This window comes from Cervus canadensis, chromosome X (genome assembly GCF_019320065.1).
Source record: "Cervus canadensis isolate Bull #8, Minnesota chromosome X, ASM1932006v1, whole genome shotgun sequence".
NCBI lineage: Eukaryota > Metazoa > Chordata > Mammalia > Artiodactyla > Cervidae > Cervus > Cervus canadensis.
The window spans coordinates 6052280-6077607 of NC_057419.1; the positions used below are offsets into that span (position 1 = coordinate 6052280).

The window sequence follows — 25328 nt, forward strand, 5'->3', positions numbered from 1 at the left end:
TCCAGACCCCCACACCCTGTCCATATCTGCGTCCTAGAGAGCCCCGTGGGGAGTGGTGTCCAGGACTGCCCTGGTATCACATGTCCTACAGAATTACCTACCTCTCAGGAGACGGTCCTTCCATGAGTCGTGGGGTGAGACCCCTGCTAGAAGCCCTTGGGGCCACAGGTTAGCCCCTGGGAGCTGGTCCTCCTGAAGACGGGGTGGGGTCACAGGACCCTTGATCAAGACAGTAAATAAGGAAGGCTCAAAGCGTCTCCCTTTCTGGGAGCCAGGAATCATAGACGCATCTCCGGCACGATTCGTATGTGAGAGAGACGGGAACACAGGACATCCTCGAAGCTACCAGACTTCCCTTGAAAGTATTTGTTTCACCCAAAACGTGTCTATCTACCCCCAGGGTCCCACGGCGCCTCTGTGCTTAAGGAAGGAACACCGCCCATAAGGCTTGCAGGATTTAATGACTCAGAGCACCCGGTACAATTGGACATTTAGGGAGAATCACAGGATTCATGGCTGAGGACCCCACCAGCTCAGAGGTCCACTCTGCGTTCCCTCTTTCTCATGAGTTGCCGCCCGGGTCCTGATGGGAGACCCTGGGGGGATACAGAGCCCGGAGGGTCGGGGGGATGGGGGTGATGGAGAGACATGGTCCAGCACAGACCTGCAAGCACAGCGCTGACCGTGGTGTTCCCCGTCGGACCACGGTCTTCCCGGCGGGCCGCTACTTGCCGAAGGTCTCCTGGGTCACATCGGCGATGCCCGTCAGCTGGCAGCTTCTGGCCCAGAGCTGCCGTTGAAGCTCCGGGTCGTACGTGGCCTCCAGAGACCGGGTCTCCCTCTCGTTGTAGAGATAGCGGCCACCGACACCTTCCAGCGCCGGGCTGACCGCGGCGTAGACGGAGGTCCAGGCTCCCTCGTCCGGGGTCTGCGGGGAGTAGGAACGCAGAAGAAGATGCTAACTGTCAGAGCAGGGACACAGGGGTCTCGGGAGCCCCCGGAGGTCGAGGGGGAGACACAGGGCCCCTTACCGGGGAGCCCATCGACTCATCACCTCAAGCCTGGCTGGCCAGGGCTGGGGTAGCTGGCACTCCGTGACCTCGCGATGGTGCACCCCTGCGGGTTGCCTTTCCACATTGTTCTCATGCATTTCCACACATGTGCACAAAGGCCCCCCACTCCTCTGGATGACCCAGAGGAAGCAGCCTCTAAAGAGAAGGCTGGGTACATCTCAGGAGAGAGGAGCCCTGTAGCTACAACGGGAGGGTCTTTTTTCACGGAGCTGACTCACTCCAGGGGCGAGACAAAGGGTGGGTTCTGGGCACAGACCCTGAGTTTAAATACTCAGGTCTCCAGTCCTTTTTTTTTTTTTTTTTAATTCATTTTACTGAAGTATACTTGATTTACAAGGCTTCCCAGGTGGTACTAGTGGTAAAGAACCTGCCTGTCAATGCAGGAGACTAAGAAATGCAGGTTCGAACCCTGGGTGGGGAAGATCCTCTGCAGAAGGGCATGGCAACCCACTCCAGTGGGCTGTACCCACTCCCGTATCCTTGCCCGGAGAATCCCACGGACAGAGGAGCCTGGGAGGTTACGGTCCGCGGGGCTGCAGAGAGTCGGACCTGCCTGAAGCGACTCAGCACGCGTGCAGAGTAGATTTACAAGGTTGGGTGAACTCCTGACATACACGGCAGGCTCTATGAAACCAGAACGCCGGCTCACTGGGTCAAGGCAGATGACGCTTCAGCCTCAGGGTTGAAGGTGTGCTATCTAGCAATTTTAGAGGAAACGTGTAGACAACAGACAGGTTCCTACTTTCCAAGCAGGGAAGGAGACACGGTATGAGGACCGGAAAGTCTGAAAAGGAGCTTGAAAGGCATTGGAGAGACGGGGGAAAAGTGGACGCTGGGTGGAAGGCTGCAGGTTGGAATGGAACACACGCTGAGCTTTCGGGTTAGGGCTGGTGCCTGGGCGTGACCACTGGATTAGAAGATGTGATATGTGTGTGTGTGTGTGTACATACACATACAACGGAACACTACTCAGCCATCAAAAAGAATGAAATAACGCTGTCTGCAGCAACGCGGATGCACCTAGAGAATATTACACTCAGAAACATATGTCAGAGAAAAGCAAATACGGGATGACATTACTTATATGTGGGATCTAACAGAGATGATACAAACGGACTGATTTACAAAACATACATAGATTGACAGACCCAGAAAACAAATTTAGGGTCACCAAAGGGGAAATGGGTGGGAGAGGGTTAAGTTAGGAGCTTGGGATTAACATGCACACACTACAATATATGATACAGATAAGTTCCTACTTACTCTAGGTGACCCCGTGGACTGTAGCCCACCAGGCCCCTCTGTCCATGGGGATTCTCCAGGCAAGAGTACTGGAGTGGGTTGCCATTTCCTCCTCTAGGGAATCTTCCCAACCCAGGGATCAAACCTGCAAATCCTATATTAGAAGGCAGATTCTTTACCGCTGAGCCACCTAGGAATCAAGAGAACTCCCTTCTCTTATTGTCAAGATAGCGGTCTTTCCGGAGCTTGTCACTTTAAATAAGCTTCTGGAAATCCACTCAACCCGCCCTGCCCTGGTCCTTCTTGTGTGCCTCGACTGTCCTTTGAAACATCACCAGAAACAGATCCAAGCCAGGAGACAGCCCCACGGTCACATTTTCTAGATGGAGACAGGCTCAGAACATCTTCTGGGTAGTCATAGTGACAAATATCCTGTTGTTCTTACTCAGATGGATTGACGTGGAGAGCTGCACCTCTGCGGCAAAAACACAGTTAAATCAGCTCCTGGAGTGAGCCTGCTTCCTAAGTCAGTCAATCTCTGGGCTGAGATCCCAGGGGTCTGTGCCCAGAACTCCCACTTCTTCTCGGCCCTGGAGTGAGTCACCTCCACGAGAAGGACCCTCTTTAATGTATAGGGCTCCACTGTCTTGAGAGGCATCCAGTCTTGTCTTTAGAGCCCGCTTCCTTAGGGGCATCCAGCAGGCATGGTCTGGGGAGGTGGGGGTCCACTTCCCCTACACCTTGAAAATCCTCTTATCTGGGTAACAGTCCTTGTGATCGGCGTGTCCAGCGGAACACAAGGATGGCTGTTTAAGGAGGTGGTGCCTGTGGTGTGCTGGACATGAACTTGGGATGTACACTTTGCCAGAAACTCAGGTACGGTCAGGACGGACGAGATGTCATGGGATTCTGTCTGTTGACGGAGGTGTTTCTGTATGAAAGTGACTCCCAAGCACAGACAGACTATACCCTCATGCATACACACACACATACACCCAGGCACAGACATTCACGGGCACACACACACACCCATGCACACACCGATATTCACGTGCTCACACGCTCACACACACACACACACCCATGCACACAAATGCACGTATATGGACGCACACATACTCACACGCACACACATATACCGCCAGGCACACACATGCATTTACACACACACATATATTCACATGCACACACTCACATGCACACACATGGATATGGACACACAAATATTCACATGCACAGACAGATATATTCAATGTACACACACCCAAGTACACACATGTATTTACATGCACACACAAATATTCACATGCAAACACACAGCACACACACCCATGCAAACAAATGCATTTATGAGCACAGGCACACACACCCATACACATTCACATGGATACACATAACCCAGGCACATAAATATTCATATGCACATTCACACGCACACACTCCCCTAAGCACACAAATGCATTTATATGGACACACAAATGTTCACACAGACACACAAATATCCACATGCACACACACAAATATGCACATGCACACACACAGCACACACCCATGCACACAAATGCATTTATGAGCACAGGAACACACACCCACACACACTCACATGGAAACACACAACCCAGGCACACAGATATTCATATGCACACTCACATGCACACCCTCACATGCACACAAACCCATAAGCACACAAATGTATTTATATGGACACATTAATGTTCACACAGACACACAAATATCCACAGGAACACACACAAATATGCACATGCACACACACATTCCTCCAGGCACACACATGCATTTTCACACACATGCAACTATTCACATGCACACACATTCAAAACACACAAGCATTTACACACAGACACACACATTCACATTTACACACATATATGCCCTCATGTACACCCATTCACATGCACACATGCATATCCTTGCATGCACACACACACAACACACACCCATGCACACAAATGAATTTATACACAGACAAACACCCAGGCACACACATTCACATGGATACACATACCCTCAGGCACACACATGCATTTACACAGATGCACACACACTCACATGTACACACACCCATGCACACAAATGTACTTATATGCGTGCAAACACATCCAGGCACACACATTCACATGGATACACATACATACACCCAGGCAGACACATGCATTTATATGTATACACAAATATTCACATGCACACAGACATTCACATACACACCTTCACACACACACATATACCCCTAGGCACACACATGCATTTTCACACACATGCAACTATTCACATGCACACACATTCAAAACACACAAGCATTTACACGCAGACACACACATTCACATTTATACACATATATGCCATCATGCACACACATTCACACGCACACATGCATATCCTTGCATGCACAAGCACACAACATTCACCCAAAGCGGTCTTGACCATCCAGAGAGTTCCCTGACATAGAAAAGGGAAAATTTTTAGAAAAGGAGCCATTCTCAGCACTCACACATCTCGTGGAGGATTAATCACATCCACTTATCCCACTTAAGCACATGATAGATGCCGGGCTAAAAACAGCCGCCCTCGATCACCTACAGAACATTTCCAGGCCTCGGGCGGATGACAGAGAGGAAGGAAATGAGATTTCATTTGTAATGTTTTAATTCCCAAATGTTTTGACAGCTCATGAAATGGGTTTTATGCCTTTCTTCTTCCCCACGTCTGATGTCACAGTCCTAAGTCTCAGCCGTGAGGATCATGACACACCACGCCTGTCTGAAAGGGAGCAGGTCTGAGATGCTGAGAGTCACATGTGTGACCATAAAGAAGGCAGAACGCTGACGAATCGATGCTTTTGAATTGTAGTGCTGGAGCTGCAGAAGACTCTTGAGAGTCCCTTGGACTGCAAGCAGATCCAACCAGTCCATCCTAAAGGAAATCAGTCCTGAATATTCATTGGAAGGACTGATGGCTGAAGCTGAAACTCCAATACTTTGGCCACCTCATGCGAAGAACTGACTCATTGGAAAAGACCCTGATGTTGGAAGGGATTGAAGGCGGGAGGAGAAGGGGACGACAGAGGATGAGATGGTTGGATGGCATCACTGACTCAATGGGCATGAGTCTGAGCAAGCTCCAGGAGCTGGTGATGGACAGGGAGGCCTGGCGTGCTGCAGTCCAGGGGGTCGCAAAGAGTCGGACACGACTGAGCGACTGAAGAAAAACATAAGCAGGCACACACATACACACACGCTCACACACACGTGTGCACACAGACACGGACTGTGACATACACAGCTTTACACTGGGGGCATTTATCTACATCCTCAGAAGGAGGGGTAGGCGCCAAAGAATTGGGGGTCCTAGCGTAAAAGAGATGACTGGTGAGAACCTGCTGCGGGGCAGAGGGATCTCCAGTCAGTGCTCTCTGGTGATCTAAATGCGAAGGAAACACGAAAAAGTGGGGACCTATGTGTGCGCAGAGCTGAACCACTTTGTTGCACACCAGAAACGAACGCAACATTGTAAACCAAACACACTGCAACATACAACTGAACTCTGTTCTTCCCCAGGAGCATACTGGGCATCTCCCATGTTTACCCACAGCTTTAAAATCAGATCCTCTTAGAGACATGTCATTGGCTTCCAGGGGGCGGGGGGGTGGGTAGCTCCAACGGTAAAGAAGCTACCTGAAATGCGGGAGACCTGGGTTTGATCCTTGGGTCGGGAAGATTCCCCTGGAGGAGGAAATGGCAACACTCCAGGATTCTTGCCTGGAGAATCCCCATGGACAGAGGAGCCTGGAGGGCTACACTCCATGGGGTTGCCAAGAGTCGGACATGACTGAGGGGCTAACACACACAGACACACACAGAGATGTGTATGTTAGAGGACAGAACTGTCTCAAATGTGAAGCCCAACCCAGGAAGGAGACCTGTCTGGTTTCATCAGAGGCTTCAGAGTCACTTATGGACAGATGGGCGACACCACCGCATATTTACAGTTGAAGTTATTCTCTGTATGAAGCCCCTGTGGAGTCTCGGGAGCTTGAAACCACAACAAACGCGTGTTAAATGCTCACCAGTATTTGGCAAGCAAATCAAACCAGTCCATCCTACTGGAAATCAACTCTGAATATTCATCAGAAGGATTGATGCTGAAGGTGAAACTGTAATATATTGTCCACCTGATGCAAAGAACTGACTCACTGGATAAGACCCTGATGCTGGGAAAGATTGAAGGCGGGAGGAGAAGGGCACAACAGAGGATGAGCTGGTTGGATGGCATCACCGACTCAATGGATGTGAATTTCAGCAAACTCCAGGACATGGTGAAGGATAGGGAAGCCTGGCGTGCTGCAGCCCATGGGGTCGCGAAGAGCCAGATGTGACTGAGCAACTGCATGACAACCACAATATTTTCGTGGCCCCCAAATACCAAGAAAGATAGTTTAGATCAGAGCTCCTGGGCACCTGGAGCTCACAACAGGAAGGGGCATCGGGTCGACGGCTGGGTACAGGTGCATGAAAAAAAAAGAAACCAAAATCAAAAGCAGAGAGAGCAGAGGGTGGGATTGAAACAGCTCCACAGAGCTGGGAGCTACGTGCTGCAGAGAAAGATGAATGTGTTATAATTACATAATTACACAGCCCTTTGCAGGGTTGGAAACGCTTTCCCACATATTATGTCAGCGCCGCTCACAACAATCTTAGGAGATGCCATTATCCAGAATTAGGAAATTACAAAGATGAGGGGCAGGGTAGTGGGAGGGCAAGGGAGCAGAGAGGGTGCACGGGATGGCCAGATCTTGGTTCTTCCGGAGACCCTAACCCTCCCCACCGTCCTCCTCAGTCACGATGGGCAGATTCCCCACCTCCAGGCTCATGGCCTGACAAGTGCCTTGTCTCTCTGCCAGAATCCCTGAAAGCTACACCTTCTGTGCATTCCTCTGAGCTGCGGACACACGCTCTCAGCAGCCCAGCTGGCATTGGAGGCAGAGACCCCATGTACACACCACAGGGTCAAGCCATCTTTCATTTTCAACTGCCTGCTACCCCGGTTCCCAGACAGATACCAAGACATCGCCTGGTGTTCCTGCATCAGAAACCCCAAATGACTCCCGAGATTTCCTTGTTTCACCTTCCAAGGTCAACAAGTCAAGACATCGTGATGTGCTCTCTGGAATGGTCTTTTTTCTTTTTTTTTCATACTTATCTATTTGGTCTTCCCCATGGTTCAGTGCTAAAGAATCCACCTGCCAATGCAACAGACGTGGGTTCAATCCCTGGGTCAGGAAGATCCCCTGGAGAAGGAAATGGCAACCCACTCCAGTACTCTTGCCTGGAGAAGCCCATGGACAGAGAAGCCTTGCAGGCTACAGTCTATGGTGTTGTGAAGAGTCGGACATGACTAAGTGACAGAGTGTTTGCACACCTGTGTGCGTGCACACACACACACATTTATTTATTTTTCTGTTTCAGGTCTTACTTGTGGCATAGGGCATCTTTCGTTGTGGCACACGAATTAGGCTGTGGTACGTGAAATCTAATTCCCTGACCAGGGATTGAACCCAGGGCCCCTGCATTGGGAGCATGGAATTTTAGCCACTGGACCACCAGGGAAGTCCTGGAGTCGCCTTCAAAACAATCTCCTTCTGCCCCTCTCCACCCCTGCAATGGCTTCTAACCATAACCTGGGTTCACCCCCCACGGATCATGCCCTCTGGTCCATGGGATGCTCTGTAGGCTGTGGTCCATGGGATGCTCTGTAGGCTGTGGTCCATGGGATGCTCTGTAGGCTGTGGTCCATGGGAGGCTCTGTAGGCTGTGGTCCATGGGAGGCTCTGTAGGCTGTGGTCCATGGGAGGCTCTGTTGACTGTGGTCCATGGGATGCTCTGTAGACTATGGTCCATGGGAGGCTCTGTAGACTATGGTCCATGCAATGCTCTATAGACTGTGGTCCATGGATGCTCTGTAGACTGTGGCCCATGGGATGCTCTGTAGGCTGTGGTCCATGGGAGGCTCTATAGACTGTAATCTGTGGGGTGCTCTGTAGACTGTGGTCCATGGGAGGCTCTGTAGACTGTGGTCCATGAGATGCTCTGTAGACTGTGGTCCATAGGATGGTCCAGAGGCTTGAAGCATATGATTCTACATCACTGTTGACATCAAGGATCTGGCATCCCTGGATAGAGTGCAGCCCCAAAATCGAAGACACTCAGTGCAAGGGGGCAATGACAAGCTTGGGCTCTCCTGTGTCCAGACTGGAGCTGGAACCAGGTGTCCTGAGCAGACTTGAGATAGGGGGAGCTCAGGTCATTTACAGGGGGTCTGGGGTTCAGATGGGGACCCCAGTGAGAAGGGGGCAGTGATAGTATGATCACCCCCATTTGAGCCATTTCTGCATCACCGATGGTCCCAGCCTGGCTCAGGCTCCTTGGACCTTTAGATTGTTGTTCAGTCGCTCAGTCGGGTCCGATTCTTTGTGACCCCATGGACTGCAGCACTCCCGGCCTCCCTGTCCTTCACCATCTCCCGGAGCTTGCTCAAACTCCTGTCCACTGAGTCCGTGATGCCATCCAACCATCTCATCCTCTGTTGTCCCCTTCTCCTCATGCCTTCAATCTTTCCCAGCATCAGGGTCTCTTCCAATGAGTTGGTCCTTCACACAAGGTGTCCAAAATATTGGAGCTTCAGCATGAGCCCTTCCAATGAACATTCACGCTTGATTTCCTTTAGGATAGACCAGTTGGATCTCCTTGCAGTCCAAGCGACTCTCAAGAGTCTTCTCCAGCATCACAGTTTGAAAATATCAATTCTTTGGCGCTCAGCCTCCTTTGTGGTTCAAGCTCAACCTTCAACTCTGCTCCGAGGGCCGCACTGTCTGCGTTCTGCCCTCAACACAAGAGCAGATCATGACCGCCATATCCCTCCTCTTAGGGCTCGAGAGAATGGCTGAGGAAGCAACAGACTCAGGAGCAGTGGAGCTCCTGGTACAATCACGGGACATGCGTCCTGCATGCCTCATTAACTGTCTTCAGATCTCCATGCACAGGGCATGCATGAGGCATCGCCCAGCTGCAGGCAGGGATCGATGGAATGGTCTTGAGTTGCTCGTGGAAAGAACCATTTAAGGGCTTCCCTGGTGGCTCGGGGGTGAAGAATCCACCTGCCGATGCAGGATATTCGTGTTCGATCCTCAGTCTGGGAAGATCCCGCATGCCGCAGAGCAACTAAGCCAGCGCAGCTATTGAACCTGTGTCCCAGAGCCTGTGCTTGGCATTAACAGAAACCACAGCCATGAGAAGCCCTCGAGCATCGCAACGAGAGAGTTACCCCCGCTCTGCGCAGCTGCAGAAAAGTCCACGGGGCAACGGAGACCCAGCGCAGCCAATGAATAAAGAAAACTGTTTTTAAAAAAACCAATTAAGCCTCTCATCTTCATACATGTATCAACCTGTCATTTTTTTTTTTTTTTTTCTCAAAGGACGAACCACCATGCTCCGGGGACTGGCTCTGAACTTGGAATCAAGTCCATGGTTTTTGGTAAGGCGTAACATAGCGGTTTCAGAGTGATGTACCGGTAAGTCCTCTCCATGCGAACTCTCAAGTGGCAAACTCTCAAAGATGTGCACGCGCGTTCCGTCCAGGTCAGGTGTGACCGACATGCCAGCTCGCCCTCCGTCTGCTATTGCTGACAGTTCTTCAGCTCTGCCATCTCCCGCCTCCTCTGCCTGCTCAGTCAGTAACCCTTCTTGCCTGACTCAGCCGATGCCAGCCCCTGTGTGCCAGCTGGTACCCCGGACGGCTGTCCTCTTCACGGTACTGCGCGGTGAGATGGAAAAGGTTTACCTTGTGTTCGTTCTCTGTGTGAACAGTACTATAAACCTAACACAGTACAGAACTATACAGCCGATCGGGTTAGCTGGGTACCTGGGCTAACTCTGGTGGACTCACAAATAGGACTTAACGCACGTGTTCCTGGAATGGAACTCGTTTGTACGCAGGGGACAGACTGTAAAAAGAATGTCACCAAATGGCATGAAGGGACACAGAGACATGTCAATCCTACAGACTCCCCACCACCTCCCAGGGATCACGGGCACTCCCCTCGCGAGACGTCACACAAGTCATACATACACGCGTGCGTCTAAGGAAGTAATTCGTATAATGTACGGAGGCGCGCATGCTCAGGGGTGTCCGACTCTCTGTGACCCCATAGACTGTAGCCCGGCCAGGCTCCTCTGGCCACGGGATTCTCCAGGCAAGAATAATAGAGTGGGTTGCCATTTCCTTCTCCTGGGGATCTGCCTGACCCACGGATTGAATCTGCGCCTCTTGTATCGCAGGCAGATTCTTTACCATCTGAGCCACCAGGGAACCTTAAATGTGTATCTATATATACATGTGCATATGTGGTAAGTCACTCCAGTCGTGTCTGACTCTTTGAGACTGTATGGACCACAGCCCACCAGGCTCCTCTGTCCATGGGATTCTCCAGGCAAGAACACTGGAGTGGCTTGCTATTGCCTTCTCCAGGGGATTTACCCAACTCAGGGATCAAACCCAAGTCTCCTGCATTGGCAGGTGGATTCTGTTCCATATATATATATATATGTATGTTTATGCGTGTGTCTCTAGATACACATACAAATATATATTAGTATATCTATTTTTTGGTTTCTCCATGTCCAAAATATTTTTCTCCTGTGTTCTAATACCATTGGTTATGACTATCCAATATTACTTCTCTGTATCTTCTTGAAGCAGAAAATACAATGCAAAAAAGTATTGGTCACATAGGTAAAAGATACAAATTAGCAGTCAGAATTAAAAAAAAAAAAACAAAAACAGGGATGAATCCAAAAGAGAAAGCCTAATATTCACAACACCCACAGCCATGGAAACAACCAGATATCCATCAGCAAATGAATGGATAAAGAAGATGTGGTACATGTATACACATGGAATATTACTCAGCTGGGAAAAAGAATGAGATAATGCCATTTGCACCAACATAGATGGATCTAGAGATTGTTATAATATGTGAGGTAAGTCAGACAGAGAAAGACAAATACCATATGATATCACATACATGTGGGATCTTAAAAAAGGGTACAAATGAACACCTTTACAAAACAGAAATAGAGTTGCAGACATAGAAAAGAAAGTAATGGTTACCAGGGGGTAAAAGAGGATGGGATGAATTGGGAGATTAAGAGTGCCATATACACACGAGTGCATATAAGATGGATAGCTCCAGAGGACCTCCTCTATGGCACAGGGAACTCTACTCAACATTCTGTAATGACCGAGATGGCCAAAGAATCTAAAAAGAGAGCGGATGCATGTATATTCATAATCAGTTCAGCTTGTCATACACCTGAAGCTAACCCAACACCGTAAGTCAACTATAGCTCCAAAAGCTTTAATAAATACATAAAGTTTTATAAGAAAGAAGAGAAGGGCTAACCATCACCAACTCATCGGACACGAGTTTGAGCAAACTCCAGGAGACAGGGACAAACTCCAGGACAGGGAAGCCTGGTGTGCTGCGATTCCACAGACTCACAATGAGTCGGACGTGACTTAGCATCTAAACAACAGCAAAAACAAACACCGCCTAGAAAAAAAGGAGACATTTCCAAAAAGGCAGCAACGTTCAGAGGCCAAGTAATTCCACGGAGGCTGACTATTGAACCACAGGATATTTCGGAAAATGCTAATTCAAACACAGCAAATCCCATTTCCCGCTCCAGGATGCAAGAGTCCAGCAGTTGACTCAAGTTGGCAAAGACTAAATAGTCCAACGCTTAACATGTATAAAGAAGATGCAAACCATGGGGAGGGAGGTGGGAGGGGCGTTCAGGATGGGGAACACATGTAAATCCATGGCTGATTCATGTCAATGTATGGCAAAAACCACTACAATATTGTAAAGTAATTAGCCTCCAACTAATAAAAATAAATAAAGCACAAAGAGAGATGAACAACAACAACAAAAAAAGAAGATGCAAACCATCTGGAAACAGTGTCAGACTTTATTCTCTTGGGCTCCAAATTCCCTGCGGATGGTGACTGCAGCCATGAAATTAAAAGATGCTTGCTCCTTGGAAGGAAAGCTATGACCCACCTAGACAGCATATTAAAAAGCAGAGACATTACTTTGCCAAGAAAAGTCAGTCTAGTCAAAGCTATGGTTATTCCTAATGTATGGATGTGAGAGTTGGACTATAAAGAAAGCTGAGCGCCAAAGAATTGATGCTTTTGAACTGTGGTGCTAGAGAAGACTGTTGAGAGTCCCTTGGACTGCAAGGAGGTCCAATCAGTCCATCCTAAAGGACATCAGTCCTGACTATTCATTGGAAAGACTGACGCTGAAGCTGAAACGCCAATACTTTGGCCACCTGATGAGAAGAGCTGACTCATTGGAAAAGACCCTGATGCTGGGAAAGATTGAAGGCGGGAGGAGAAGGGGACGACAGAGGATGAGATGGTTGGATGGCATCACTAACTCAATGGACATGAGTTTGAGCAAACTCCAGGAGATGGTGATGGACAGGGAGGCCTGGCGTGCTGCAGTCCATGGGGTCGCAAAGAGTTGGACATGACTGAGAGAATGAAAAACAAAACCATCAATGTGGGCAGCTCTCAACATTTACTAATACATGCAGTGTGATAAGCTGTGACCTCCCCCAAGAGACATATCTAAGTGTGTGAATGCACGCGTGCTGAGTCGATTCAGTCGTGTCTGACTCTGTGCGACCCTGAGGACTGTAGCCCTCTCTCCTCCCCGCCCCCCGGCCCCGCCCCGGGCTCCTCTGTCCCTGGGATTCTCCAGGCAGGAATACTAGAGTGGGTTGCCATGCCCTCCTCCAGGGGGAGTCTTCCAGATTCGGGGATGAACTCCTGTCTCCTGCATTGCAGGCAGATTCTTCACCACTGAGCCACTTGGGGAAGCCCCCAAAGTACTGGGCATTGGTGATGGATTCAACCTCCAGCCCCCCCCCCCTTCTCCCTGGAGGTCAGAGGGTTAAGACTGAAAATTCCAACCCTTTAATCGCCAGTTGGTTGCCCTGACAACCAGCCCCCAGCCTAGGGGCAAGTTACAAAGGTCACACATTAACATAACAAGGGAAGCCTTTCAGGATCGCAGCACTTGGGAAATTCTAAGGGTTTTAGGAGGTCTGAGCCAGAAAAGCGGACCAAAAAACCCCAAATACATACATTTCTTATTATAGACTACAATATCGCAAGCATCAAGAAAGATGTGGGCAAAATGAAAGGTGACTTACTTTCAGACAGAGAACAGTAGCATCTGAAATCTCAACACTCCCTAAATTAAGTTAAAAATCCACCCCCCACCCCCATTAGCTTTTGTTCAGATGAGATGATTATAGTATAGTCATATTACTATAATCATATATATGAGTGTACGGTCATATATACTTTATAAGTATATAGTCATATAATATAGTATATTATGGTCATATAATTATAGTATAGTATACTATAGTATAATCAAAGCTATGGTTTTTCCAGTAGCCATGTCTGGATATGAGAGTTGCACCATAAAGAAAGCTGAGCGCTGAAGAATTGATGCTTTTGAACTGTGGTGTTGGAGAAGACTCTTGAGAGTCCTTTGGACTGCAAGGAGATCCAACCAGTCCTTCCTAAGGAAATCAACCCTGAATATTCATTGGAAGGAATGATGCTGAAGCTGAAACTCCAATACTTTGGCCACCTGATGTGAAGAGCTGACTCACTGGGAAAGACCCTGATGCTGGGAGGGATTGAGGGCAGGAGGAGAAGGGGACGACAGAGGATGAGATGGTTGGATGGCATCACCGACTCGATGGACATGAGCTTGAGCAAGCTCCGGGAGTTGGTGATGGACAGGGAGACCTGGTGTGCTGCAGTCCATGGGGTCACAAACAGTTGGACATAAGTTAGTGACTGAACAACAAAAATAATATACCACTTGTAAAAACCTAACCACCACCTGAACATAGAAATATGAGCAAATGATTAAACAGAAAGAGACCTCTTCATCCTACACGGGTTGTTTTTTTTTTTTTTTCTATTTGTTAAAATCACCTAAAAGGTGGTCTAGAAATATAATCTGGTCAGTCAAGAAGCGCTTGACTCAAAAAAAATAAATGCACCATGTGAGAACTGGCAGTTAAGATTTATTTCGGGCAAAATGAGGGCTGCAGGCAGCAGACAGCTCTGAGAGACTGCTCCAAAGAGCTAAGAGGGGGAAGGTCGGTATATAAGTGATTCTGTTGAAGGGGAAGTGAGTGCAATCAAACACGTATTATTTTACGAAAGGTTTCTGCAAGTCACGGGGAGCGGTCACCACCGTGCAGGACTTTTTAGTGCTTTTCTAGGTATGAGGAGATGAAATAATCAGGCTCATGAAATGGGCTCTTGAAACTATCTAGCCATCTGAAGACCTGTCCTGCCAGTCTTGCCCAGAGCACAGATGTCTCCCGTCTGCTGTCCACACTGAGCCCCTTTCAGGGAATGCTGAAGGTCTGCAGCTGTAGCAGCACTTGATTGAATCCTTGCAGAGGTGGACGGAAGATGCCCAAGTGTAGCTGACAAAGGGTAAACACAAAGAGACTGGGGCTTCCCTGGTAGCTCAGCAGTAAAGAATCTGCCTGCAATGTGAGAGACCTAGGTTCGATCCCTGGGTCACGAATATACCCTGGAGAAGGACACGGCAACCCACTCCAGTATTCTGGCCTGGAGGATCCCCCATGGACAGAGGAGCCTGGCGGGCTACAGTCCACGGAGTCACAGAGTCAGACACAGCTGAGGGACATAGCAGAGCACGCACATTCATTCACAAGAGGAAATGAGATTTTAAATGGAACCAGAGATGACACAGGAGAGGTGGGTTTTGATGTCCCGGTGACGGAGATGGATTGCAGCTGCCGTTGGCCGCTTGCTGGGGACAGCCGCCTCTGCTTGTTCACATCTGTCAGAATCTGGGTTCCCTGGGTGGTCCCGGCATTCCGGACCGAGGGGAACTTGGAGGCGGAGAACTGGCGACGACCACGGTCGTTGACGGCGTCCACCTCCAGGGCTCTGGCCATCACGGCTTCTAATCTCCAAGATCCCGCAGAGAGGACGAAATGAATTCTGTCCACCTGCCAAGGCTGCGGAGGTTGGTGATGTACCCGACTCCCATCGCGGAGTCAGCACCTCCCACGGAAAAGATCACAGCTAGAGGAGAGGTGTGATTTCCAGCAAGAAGCCAGATGACTTTGGAGCAAACACACAATCTGACTGGTAAATTCAACAAAGATGCAGACTTAGACAAACTGCATATGGGTAGGGACACAGTTCTACAAGCATATGAGCAGATATGTGTGTTGGAGGTTGGGGGTCCACGTTTTCCATGTATATGTCCTTTAGCTAGGAACTTCCCTGGTAGCTCACATAGTAAAGAATCTGCCTGCCATACAGGAGACCCAGGTTCGATCCCTGGGTTGGGAAGAGCCCCTGGAGGAGGAAATGGCAGCCCACTCCAGTATTCCTGCCTGGAGAATCCCACGGACAGAGGAGCCTTGCAGGCTACAGTCCACGGGGTCACAGAGAGTCGGACACGACTGAGTGACTCACACACACAGCACATCCTCTCGCTAAACAAACTCCTTCTTGAGAATTTATCCTAAAGAGAAAATCACGCGGAAGATCCAAATAGACATCTCTCCAAAGAAGACATACAGACAGCCCTCTGGTACGTGAAAAGATGCTCAGCATCGCTAGTTATTAAAGAAACGCGAATCAAAACTCCAGCGAGGGGAGACCTCACACTGGTCAGACCGAAATGAAGCGAAAGTCGCTAAGCTGTGTCCGACTCTCTGCGACCCCATACAGTCCATGGAATTCTCCAGGCCAGAATAGTGGAGTGGGTAGCCCTTCCCTTCTCCAGGGCATCTTCCTGACCCAGGGATCTAACCAAGGTCTCCCTCATTGCAGGCAGATTCTTTACCAGCTGATTCTTTACCAGAACAGTATGGAGGTTCCTTAAAAAAAATAAAAAAAAAAACAAACCTAAAAATAGATCTACCATCTGACCCCGCAATCCTACTGCTAGGAACATGGAGAAAACCATGCTTAGAAAAAATACCTGCAGCTCAACCTTCACAGCAGTTTTGGTGGGAATGTATACTTGGGCAGGCATGATGGTAAATGGTATGGAATGTTCTTTAAACACTAGAAACAGAGCTCTCATACGATCCTGTGATCCCACTGCTGGGGCATACACCTGGAGAAAATGATCGTTGGAAAAGACACGTGCACCCCAGCGTTCATCACAGCACCAGGCTCAATAGCAAAGACACGGACGCTACCTCAATGTCTGTCAACAGAGGGACAGAGAAAGAAGACGTGGAGCCTGGAATCGGTAGCACAGCGGCGTCGAGGAGGTTAAAGCCAGGTCTGCCCGCGGACCGCAGCAACGCCCCGAGCATCTCAGCCTTTACCTTGAAGACCCACCAGCCCAGGAGCTTCTTGACGAGGCGGGTGCCCCAGAAGACGTGTCTGTAGAGGTCGGTGTCCACCACGCCGGGGTCAGCCACGTTGGCGGTCACCGGGGCGCCCCGGGCCGTCAGCAGCGCCTGCAGGTGGTAGGTGAAGAGCACCAGGGCCAGCTTGCTCTGGGCGTAGGCCGCGTGCGGTGAGTAGCCGGTTCTGCGGGAGCAAAGGGGAGAGGCCGTGAGACCCGGGCGTCTGCATGTCGACGCCGCCCTCGCCCGGCCGTGGACGACAGCGCCAGGCACAGGTTGCGGGCATCCGGAGACGTGCCCGAGGTCAAGGGAGCTGTGCTGACCACTCAGTCGTGTCCGACTCTCTGCAACCCCGCGGGCTGCAGCCCGCCAGGCTCCTCTGCCCACGGGGATTCTCCAGGCAAGAAGGCTGGAGTGGGTTGCCGTGCCCTCCTCCAGGGGATCTTGCCCGACCCAGGCATCAAACCCAGGTGTCCCGCATTGGCAGGCAGATTCTTTACCGACTGAGTCTCCAGGGATGCCCAAGTGTGTTATCTGCACTGTGTAGATCTCCTAGGACGCTACAGGGTAGATATTTCACCTAATACGGGGTCAGGGAACTGGCCAATTTAGATGCAGAGGCCTGTGGCAATAGTTGCTATGGGGCTTGGTCAGTTCCAGAGATGTTTATCCTGTGAGCTTGGAGCAGGGCTCCACACCTGTGACCTTGCTATAGGGCTCCACACCACGCGTTTTATTTCTCCTTTGAATGTTCAAGGCTTGGGAAAGATGCTATGACAGATGTACTTCTCGAGCGCACAATGACCACCTCCATCCACTCCTTTTTGGCTTCCTACCATCAGGGACTATTTTATGGGGCTGGACGTGGGCACCACTTCATGAAAACCACAGGGCGTTTTCTGGCGGTGCAGGGGTGAAGACTCCCTCACCTTCCAATGCAAGAGGTGTGGGTTTGATCCCCAGGTCAGGGAGCTAAAGTCCTACACGCCTTGTGGCCAAAATACCAAAACATAAAACAGAAGCAACATGGCATGAATAAGAAATTCAATAAGGACTTTAAAAAACAGTTCCCAACAACAACAACAACAAAAATTCTTTAAATAAATAAAAACATAATGGTGGTCACTTACACCTATCCTTTCCTAGAAAGTAATGTTACTGAAACATAGCAAAAAAAAAAATTCACTGCAGAGAAAATATCACTCCAGGCAAACTAATTGTGGTGTCTAAGCAGCTAGTAATTTTATGCATAGCTACAGAGCGGGGCAAAATGAAGAGCTTGTTGATATCTCTACTGGGGACTTTCCTGGTGGTCCAGGGGCTAAGAAGCCACCTGCCAATTCACGGACTCTGTGTGTTCCATCCCTGGTCAGGGAGCTAAGATTCCAGTGCCTCACAGCCAAAAATACCAACCAGAGCAATAATATTCCAATAAAATCTTTCAAAATAAATAACAAGGACCAGTTTCGAGTCTTTCATCCTTTTTTTTTTTGGTCATCAACAATAAATCTACAAATAAAACCCAAGTGATTTGTGCTTAAAAAGAAAAAGTAGCACTTGAAATTGTGAAAGGTAGATTAAAACATGACAATTCAACTAGGGACAAAAAAGAAGAGAAGAAACATTGTAACAGGTTGAATATTGACTTCAGAAATGGCCCATGTGGAAAAAAACAAGTCTGGAAAAAAAAAAAAGAAAACCAAGGAACACTTCCTGGCAAAATACTTCATGTCTGATTCATTGGGGATCGGTCATTTTCTTCATGTCCGTGGCTCTTTTTATGTAATTTTGTGGATACAAATGCAGCCCCACTTGTGTGTCTTCTTCTGGTTCAACGTGCCCTAGAGTCTATGTTATTTTACATCTTCAACCCCAGAGCTGACTCTAACAGTCGGAGAAAATCCATCCACGGATTTCACCCTTGTGGAAATTTAATACAGTCAAAGATTAAAAAGAAAGAAATCTGTCCTGACATGAGAAGCAAAAAAAAAAAAAAAAGCACTCACTGGAATTCAATGCCTCTTATGCACAAAGGCTCTTAACTAAACAGGAATTGAAAATTGCAATAAATGAACTAAATGGACTCAATGATTCAGAAAAGCAAATTCAGGAAACATGACCAAGGGAAAAAAGCACCTAAGAGGGGAAAAACGAGAAAAGGGAAACGGAAATATTTAAAATTTAAAATGTAGAAAACAGGACAAGCAATGAATGACAAGACTGAGAAATGAAGTCACGTAAGCGTCATTGCCCAGTGAGGCTTTCTGAAAAAAAACAACAAAAAAACCCCACACCTCACGCTGCTTTGTAAATTGCACATGTGGGCTCTCGGCTGTCAAAATGTGACGACCACGGCAACACCCTCGGGGACTCCGTCCCACCTCCTGCAGTTTCCCTGGGCAGCGACTTTCTTCCCTGTCATCAGGGCCCCCCACGGCGTCGCCGGCAGCCAGCCACTTGTCCCAAGAGGCCACGTGCAAACTCTGAGGTTCTTCCGGGGGGACCCTGCAATTTAAGCTGGAGAATAAACCCCAAGTCCTTCGTTTTCGTGATGAGTGAGGGCAGGTGGGCCAAGGGTGACGCGGGACGAGCTTCCGCAGAGCGTCGTCTGCCAGAGGAACTCCAAACACAATCTTTTGTTGCAGGGAGGAACAGAGATGATAATACAGCACAGTTCCAAGCACAAATTCCCTCCCCCGAGTCCATGACAGCCCCCCTAATTATAGTCAAGATGCTCGTTTCTGGCAAGCTGTTCCTCTCTCTTCCCAGCAGGGGAGGAGAAAGCTCCAGGGATGAGGGGGTTATTAAGTAGGGGGCGGTAAAGGCTCAACTTTCCTGTTGGCATTGGACCGTTTCAACAACACACGCATCCGTTTGCTCCTGAATTAACAGGGCTGTTTGGGAGGGAAGCGCAGTCGTGAATTTAGAAAGAAGAGAAAGGTGCAGTCTCCTTAAAGGAAAACTGACGCACGACAGAATTATGGCTTCCCTCTACGGAGAGTGGCATGGAGCTTCTTTAATAAACTAAAAATAAAACTAGGGTATGACTAGCAACCCCACTCCTGAGCACACATCCCGAGAAAAAGCACAGTTCAAAAAGGCACGGGCATGCCAATGGTCACTGCAGCACTATTTACAGTAACCAGGACCTGGAAGCAACCTAGATGTCCATCGACAGATGAGCGGACAAAGAGGATGTGGCAATATGTATGTGGAATATTACTAAGCCATAAAAAGGGAAGGAAACTGGGTCATCTGTCGCGACATGGATGGACCCAGAGAAGCTGTCATACAGACTGCAGGGAGTCAGAAAGAGACAGTTGTCGGATATTCACGCACATATAGGGAATCTGGAAACGTGATACTGAGGAACCTGTTTGCAGGGCAGGAAGACAGACACTGATGTATAGAACAGACATGCAGACATGGGGTCTGGTGGGGGGAGCAGGGGGTGGGATAGGCGGAGAGAGGAGCCCTGACATCTATCCGCCACCATGCATAAAATGGCTAGCTAGTGCGAAGCTGATGCGTAGCCGAGGGAGGTCGGCTGTGTGGTCTGTGATGACCTAATGGGGCGGGATGGGGGTTGCAAAGGCAGCTCAAGAGGGAAGGGATTATGTGTATGCATATAGCGGATTCACTTCATCATAGGGCAGATACTAACACAATATTGTAAAGCAATCACGCTCCAGTGAAAAAATAAATATGCTGACCACGTTTGCAAAGAAGAGTTATGGTTCTCGACAATAGCATGCGGAAGAGACAGTGGGAAAAGTCAATACTTTTCTCTAAAGGAGTTTTTTTTTTTTTTTTTTAAAGAAGAAGAAAACAAGACTACAAGTTAATTTCAGGAGTGGTTCCCCGGTGGTTTGAAAGATAAAGAAACATCCACAGTGGAAATGGAAAAGAATCAGAGCTGAGGCACCAGAGAAGAAGATTGCCATTAAAGTGTCTAAGTAAACCCCCGAGGGACAACAGACCCACTTGGTACTGAAAACAATGAAGAGATGATCACAGTGTTAACAGACAGAAGGCAGCCAGCAGGGAAAGTCAACCTACAAACTCAAGCACAGGTAGAAAATATTCATAAGATGCCTACAAGACTTGATTCGAAACATGAGACTTGTAGTAAGTGACCTTTGTAATACACGGTGTCAAAAAGTGGAACTGAAATCATACATACACCTTTGTTGTCAACAAACAGTAACTTATTCATATGACTACCTCATAAATAACTTGAAGGTCAATCTAAAACAGAGGTAGAGATATTAGTGTGGTAGCCTTTTTGTTGGAAAGGAAAAAAAAATGCTTCTTCTATACTTTTATGTTCTGTGACTGGGGCATGCAAATTAAACCAACAATGGTCAGATTAACAAGAGAGACACATGAATTTCACTTCTAATGTCACAGGTGTGGGGGATTTCATAGAAAGGAAAAGAAATGCCAAAGACTTGGGAAGTCCTCATTTCTCAGGAGTTTCTGTTTCTAGTTAGATCAGGGAAGTTCCAGAAAGGCATCTTTCTGCATCGGTCCCTTCTCAATGGCCTTCAGCGCAAAATAATCTGTATATCAAAGTGGCACATTATGAGTTGGCACGTTCAGATCCCTGTCACTTTCTCTATCTTAAAGGCAAGAGAAGGAAAGTCGAGGAATGGCATTTTAAACACAATATACGCAAATCTTTGTACTGAATCAAAGACTCGATCATTCTCTAAAGGGTTGGTTCTTGATTAAAAACTTAGGAAAGCATTACTTAGAGATGGGAAATCTTATCCTAAATTGCAGCAGCGTGGTTTTTTTCGGTTGAGAAGAGGACACTGGACCTTGACACCTGCGTTTCCTGTAAACAGTAGGTGGTGTTTACAAGGCTGAGTGTTATATTTGGTCTGGGTCTGGCACTGAACTCAGAGCCAGTCTAAGCCCACCTCAGGAAGGACCCTGAGATGCCCGAGACCAGGTGCTAAGTGGACATAGTGAGGAAGGGCACCCATTGCCAGCAAGACGCCAGGAATGGGGTAGATCGTACATTTGCACTAAAAAAAAAAAAGAGTTTTTCGAGTTCTCATCAGAGGAAAAAATAGGTACTGTCTAAAGGGCTTCCTCCGTGGCTCAGTGGTAAAGAATCTGCCTGTGATGCAGGAGGCATGGACTCGATCCCTGGGTCCGGAAGCTCCCCCGGAGGAGGAAATGGCGACCCACTCCAGTGGAGAATCCTATGGACAGAGGAGCCTGGCGGGCTACCGTCCTTGGGGTCACAGAGAGTTGGACGTGACTGAGGGATTACACAACAACAACATAAAATAAGCTGCAGAAATGGCACCAAGAGGACTTCCCTGGTGTTCCCGTCGTTAAGATTTTACCTTCCAGTGTAAGGGACGTGAGTCTGATCCCCGGTCAGGGAACTAACATCCCTGCATGTTGCAGGGTGTGTCCAAAAAGTAAAAAAAAATTAAATGAGGAACGAGGATATATTTTACAGCATGAGGAATATAGCCAATATGAGACAATAAATACAATACAATCCTTAAACTTATATGCTATACATTAATGTGGAAATGGCAACCCACTCCAGTATTCTTGCCTGGAGAACCCCATGGATGGAGGAGCCAGGAGGCTACAGTCCGTGAGGTCGCAGAGAGTCAGACACGACTGAGCAACTGATACACATGCAAAAAATGATATGAATATGACAATATATGTGACTATGCAAGCATAATTACATATTACACATACAATTATATAAATTATATAAATATTAATACAATTATTTAAGTTAAATAAGTTTAACTGTTCAACTTTAAAAGTTATATATTTAATATATTTAACAATTATATGTTTAATATATATATTAAATGTAAATACATGTAAATGTAATATTACATAATGTTGCGAATATTACATTTACATGTTACTACATAAATATATAGTAAATATATATTGATATATTAATATTAGATATATATTAGTAACATAGTAATATAAATATTGTTATATATATATATTAATATATGCAATATATAATGATAAAATACTGGAGTGGGTTGCCATTTCCTCCTCCAGACGATCTTCCCAACCCAGGGATCGAACCCAGGTCTCTCAGATCGTAGGCAGATTCTTTGTCATCTAAGCCACCAGGGGAGTTCCATATATTAAATGTATAACATCTGTTTCATATATAATAGCATAAAATATGTGTAGGTAGAAGCATTCCCCTGCTCCAGAGGATCTTCCCAGACCCAGGAACTGAACCGGGGTCTCCTGCATTGCAGGCAGATGCTTCACCAACAGAGATATCAGGGAAGCCCTGAAAAAACATCATGGAAAAGAATAAAAAAGAAAAGAATGGATATACATGTGTAGCGGAGTCACTTTGCTGCAAGGCGGAAATTGCAACACTGTATGTCCACTATGCCTCATAGACTAAATTTTAACTATGCTTCACGGTTTCCTCATGTGTTGAAGAATATAATAGGATTTGCCTCAAAGCGTAAATATAAATAGACTGATATGCAGAGAGTGCTTAAATGTGTGACGGTGAAACAGCCAACACTTCCTAATACAGGCAGATCTCGTTTTGCTGCACGCCAGCGATACTTGCATTTTTGTACCCACTGAAGGTGTGGGTCAGCTCCGTCTGGAGTAAATCTGCCGGCACCGTGTTTAAAAACAGCGTCTGTTCACTTCACGTCCGCGTGTGACGTGTCGGTCACTCTCGCCGTATCCTTTTATTTTAATTTGAAATTTGACAGAATTTTTATTTCACAGTGCCCTGATCCCGATAGAAGTGAAGGGCCAGTTGAAAATGGTGCTCTGAAGTTCTGACTTGACACTTAGAGCTGTAAGTTGCTAGGTTATAAGCAAGGTGTAACCAAGATGGAAGCAGACAAGTAATATAAAAAGTTTAGGTAGCTAGGAGATTCATATTGTTATTTCTCCAGGGACATATTTCCAGCTAAATCTAAAATAAAGGCCTGCTTTCTCACAGTATTTTAAAGCTTTGCGTGATGATCATATTTGTTACGTTGAGCTGTGATGAGTGACCTTTGATGTGGCTACTGCAAAAAGGTTGTGACTTTCATGCAGAGTGCAGTCAGAAAGAGAAAAACAAATATCGTTTATTAGCACACATGTGAAAAGTAGAGAAACGGCAGGTTTTCCATTGCTAAGTCGTGTCTGACTCTTTGCGGCCCCATGGACTGCAGCCCTCCAGGCTCCTCCAGTCCGTGGGATTCTCTGGGCAAGAATACTGGAGCGGGTTGCCGTTCCCTTCTCCAGGGAGAAAAATAGTGTACATGCTCTTATTTGCAAAACAGAAATAGACACACAGACATAGAAGAGAAACATATGGACACCAAAGTCGGGGTGGGATGAATTGACAGACTGTGATTGATCCACATGTACGATTGATACCATGTATAAAATAGATAACTAATGAGGACTACTTATAGCCCAAGAACTCTTACAAAAAGATTACAAGTCACTGAGAGGAGATGGTTGGATGGCATCACCGACTCAATGGGCATGACTTTGGGTAAACTCCAGGAGTCGGTGATGGACAGGGAGGCCTGGCGTGCCGTGGTCCATGGGGTCGCCAAGAGTCGGACACGACTGAGCAACTGAACTGAACTGAACGCTCAAGGCTCAGAGGACAGTTAGCATTCTTCGGCAATAAAGGATTTTTTAAAATGAAGGTCCGTACCCTGTTATTTTAGACACAATGCTACTTATTGCACATCTAAGAAATTACAGGCTAGAGTAAGCATCACTTTCAGATGTAGAAGAAAGAAAAACCAATTTGTGCAACCCGCTTTAATGCGCTACGTACTTTATCCCTGCGGAATGCAACCAAAGCCCACAGCGTCTCCCAGGTCTGCCTGTGTTGGTCACTGCAGTTTTTTTTTTTTTTGCCCACGGGAGAGGCTGAGCTGCAGCCCGGGAGGTGGGAAGCGACGTCCCCGGGGACAAGCGCCCTGTGCAGAGCGTCGCGATGACAGGTCAGGACCCCACCCCGGCTCACCTGCTCTGGAGGTCGTCCAGGTTCAGCTCCCCCACGTAGTGCGTGGCCGAGGACACGGTCACCACCCTGGAGCGGCGGCCGGGGGCGCCCGACCCCCGCAGGGTGTCCAGGAGGAGGTTGGTCAGCAGAAAGTGGCCCAGGTAGTTGACGCCAAAGTGCTCCTCAAAGCCGTCGTCCGTGGCCCTCTGAGGCACCATCATCACGCCGGCTGGGGACAAAGGGGGCACTCAGGACAGTCAGAAAGGAGTGGGGAACAGGGTGAGAAGAGATGAGACTCTACGCCATCCCCTGGACGACTGGGAAGCCACCAAGCTCCAGGATGCTGACTCTGGTCCTGGCTCCCAGCACCCCTTCGCGCCTCAGGGTCCGGCTCTGTCCACGGAAAATAAACATGGGAGAAAGTGGAAGCAGTGACAGACTTTATCTCCTTGGGCTCCAAAATCACCGAGGACCCTGACTACAGCCACAAAACGA

General features: G+C 48.0%; 1 protein-coding gene across 1 annotated transcript in view; it reads right to left on the reverse strand.

Annotated features, from left to right (window-relative positions):
* Positions 1-442: 442 nt before the first annotated feature.
* The window catches only part of DHRSX (dehydrogenase/reductase X-linked), a 139424-nt gene continuing 114538 nt past the window's right edge, over positions 443-25328 (reverse strand). Inside the window, exons 5-7 of the mRNA XM_043457857.1 lie at positions 24855-25062; positions 16814-17021; positions 443-928 (exon numbers count right to left, since the gene is read on the reverse strand). Coding sequence (XP_043313792.1) covers positions 725-928; positions 16814-17021; positions 24855-25062 — 620 coding nt within the window. The 3' untranslated portion in view covers positions 443-724. The remainder of the gene's footprint in view (positions 929-16813; positions 17022-24854; positions 25063-25328) is intronic.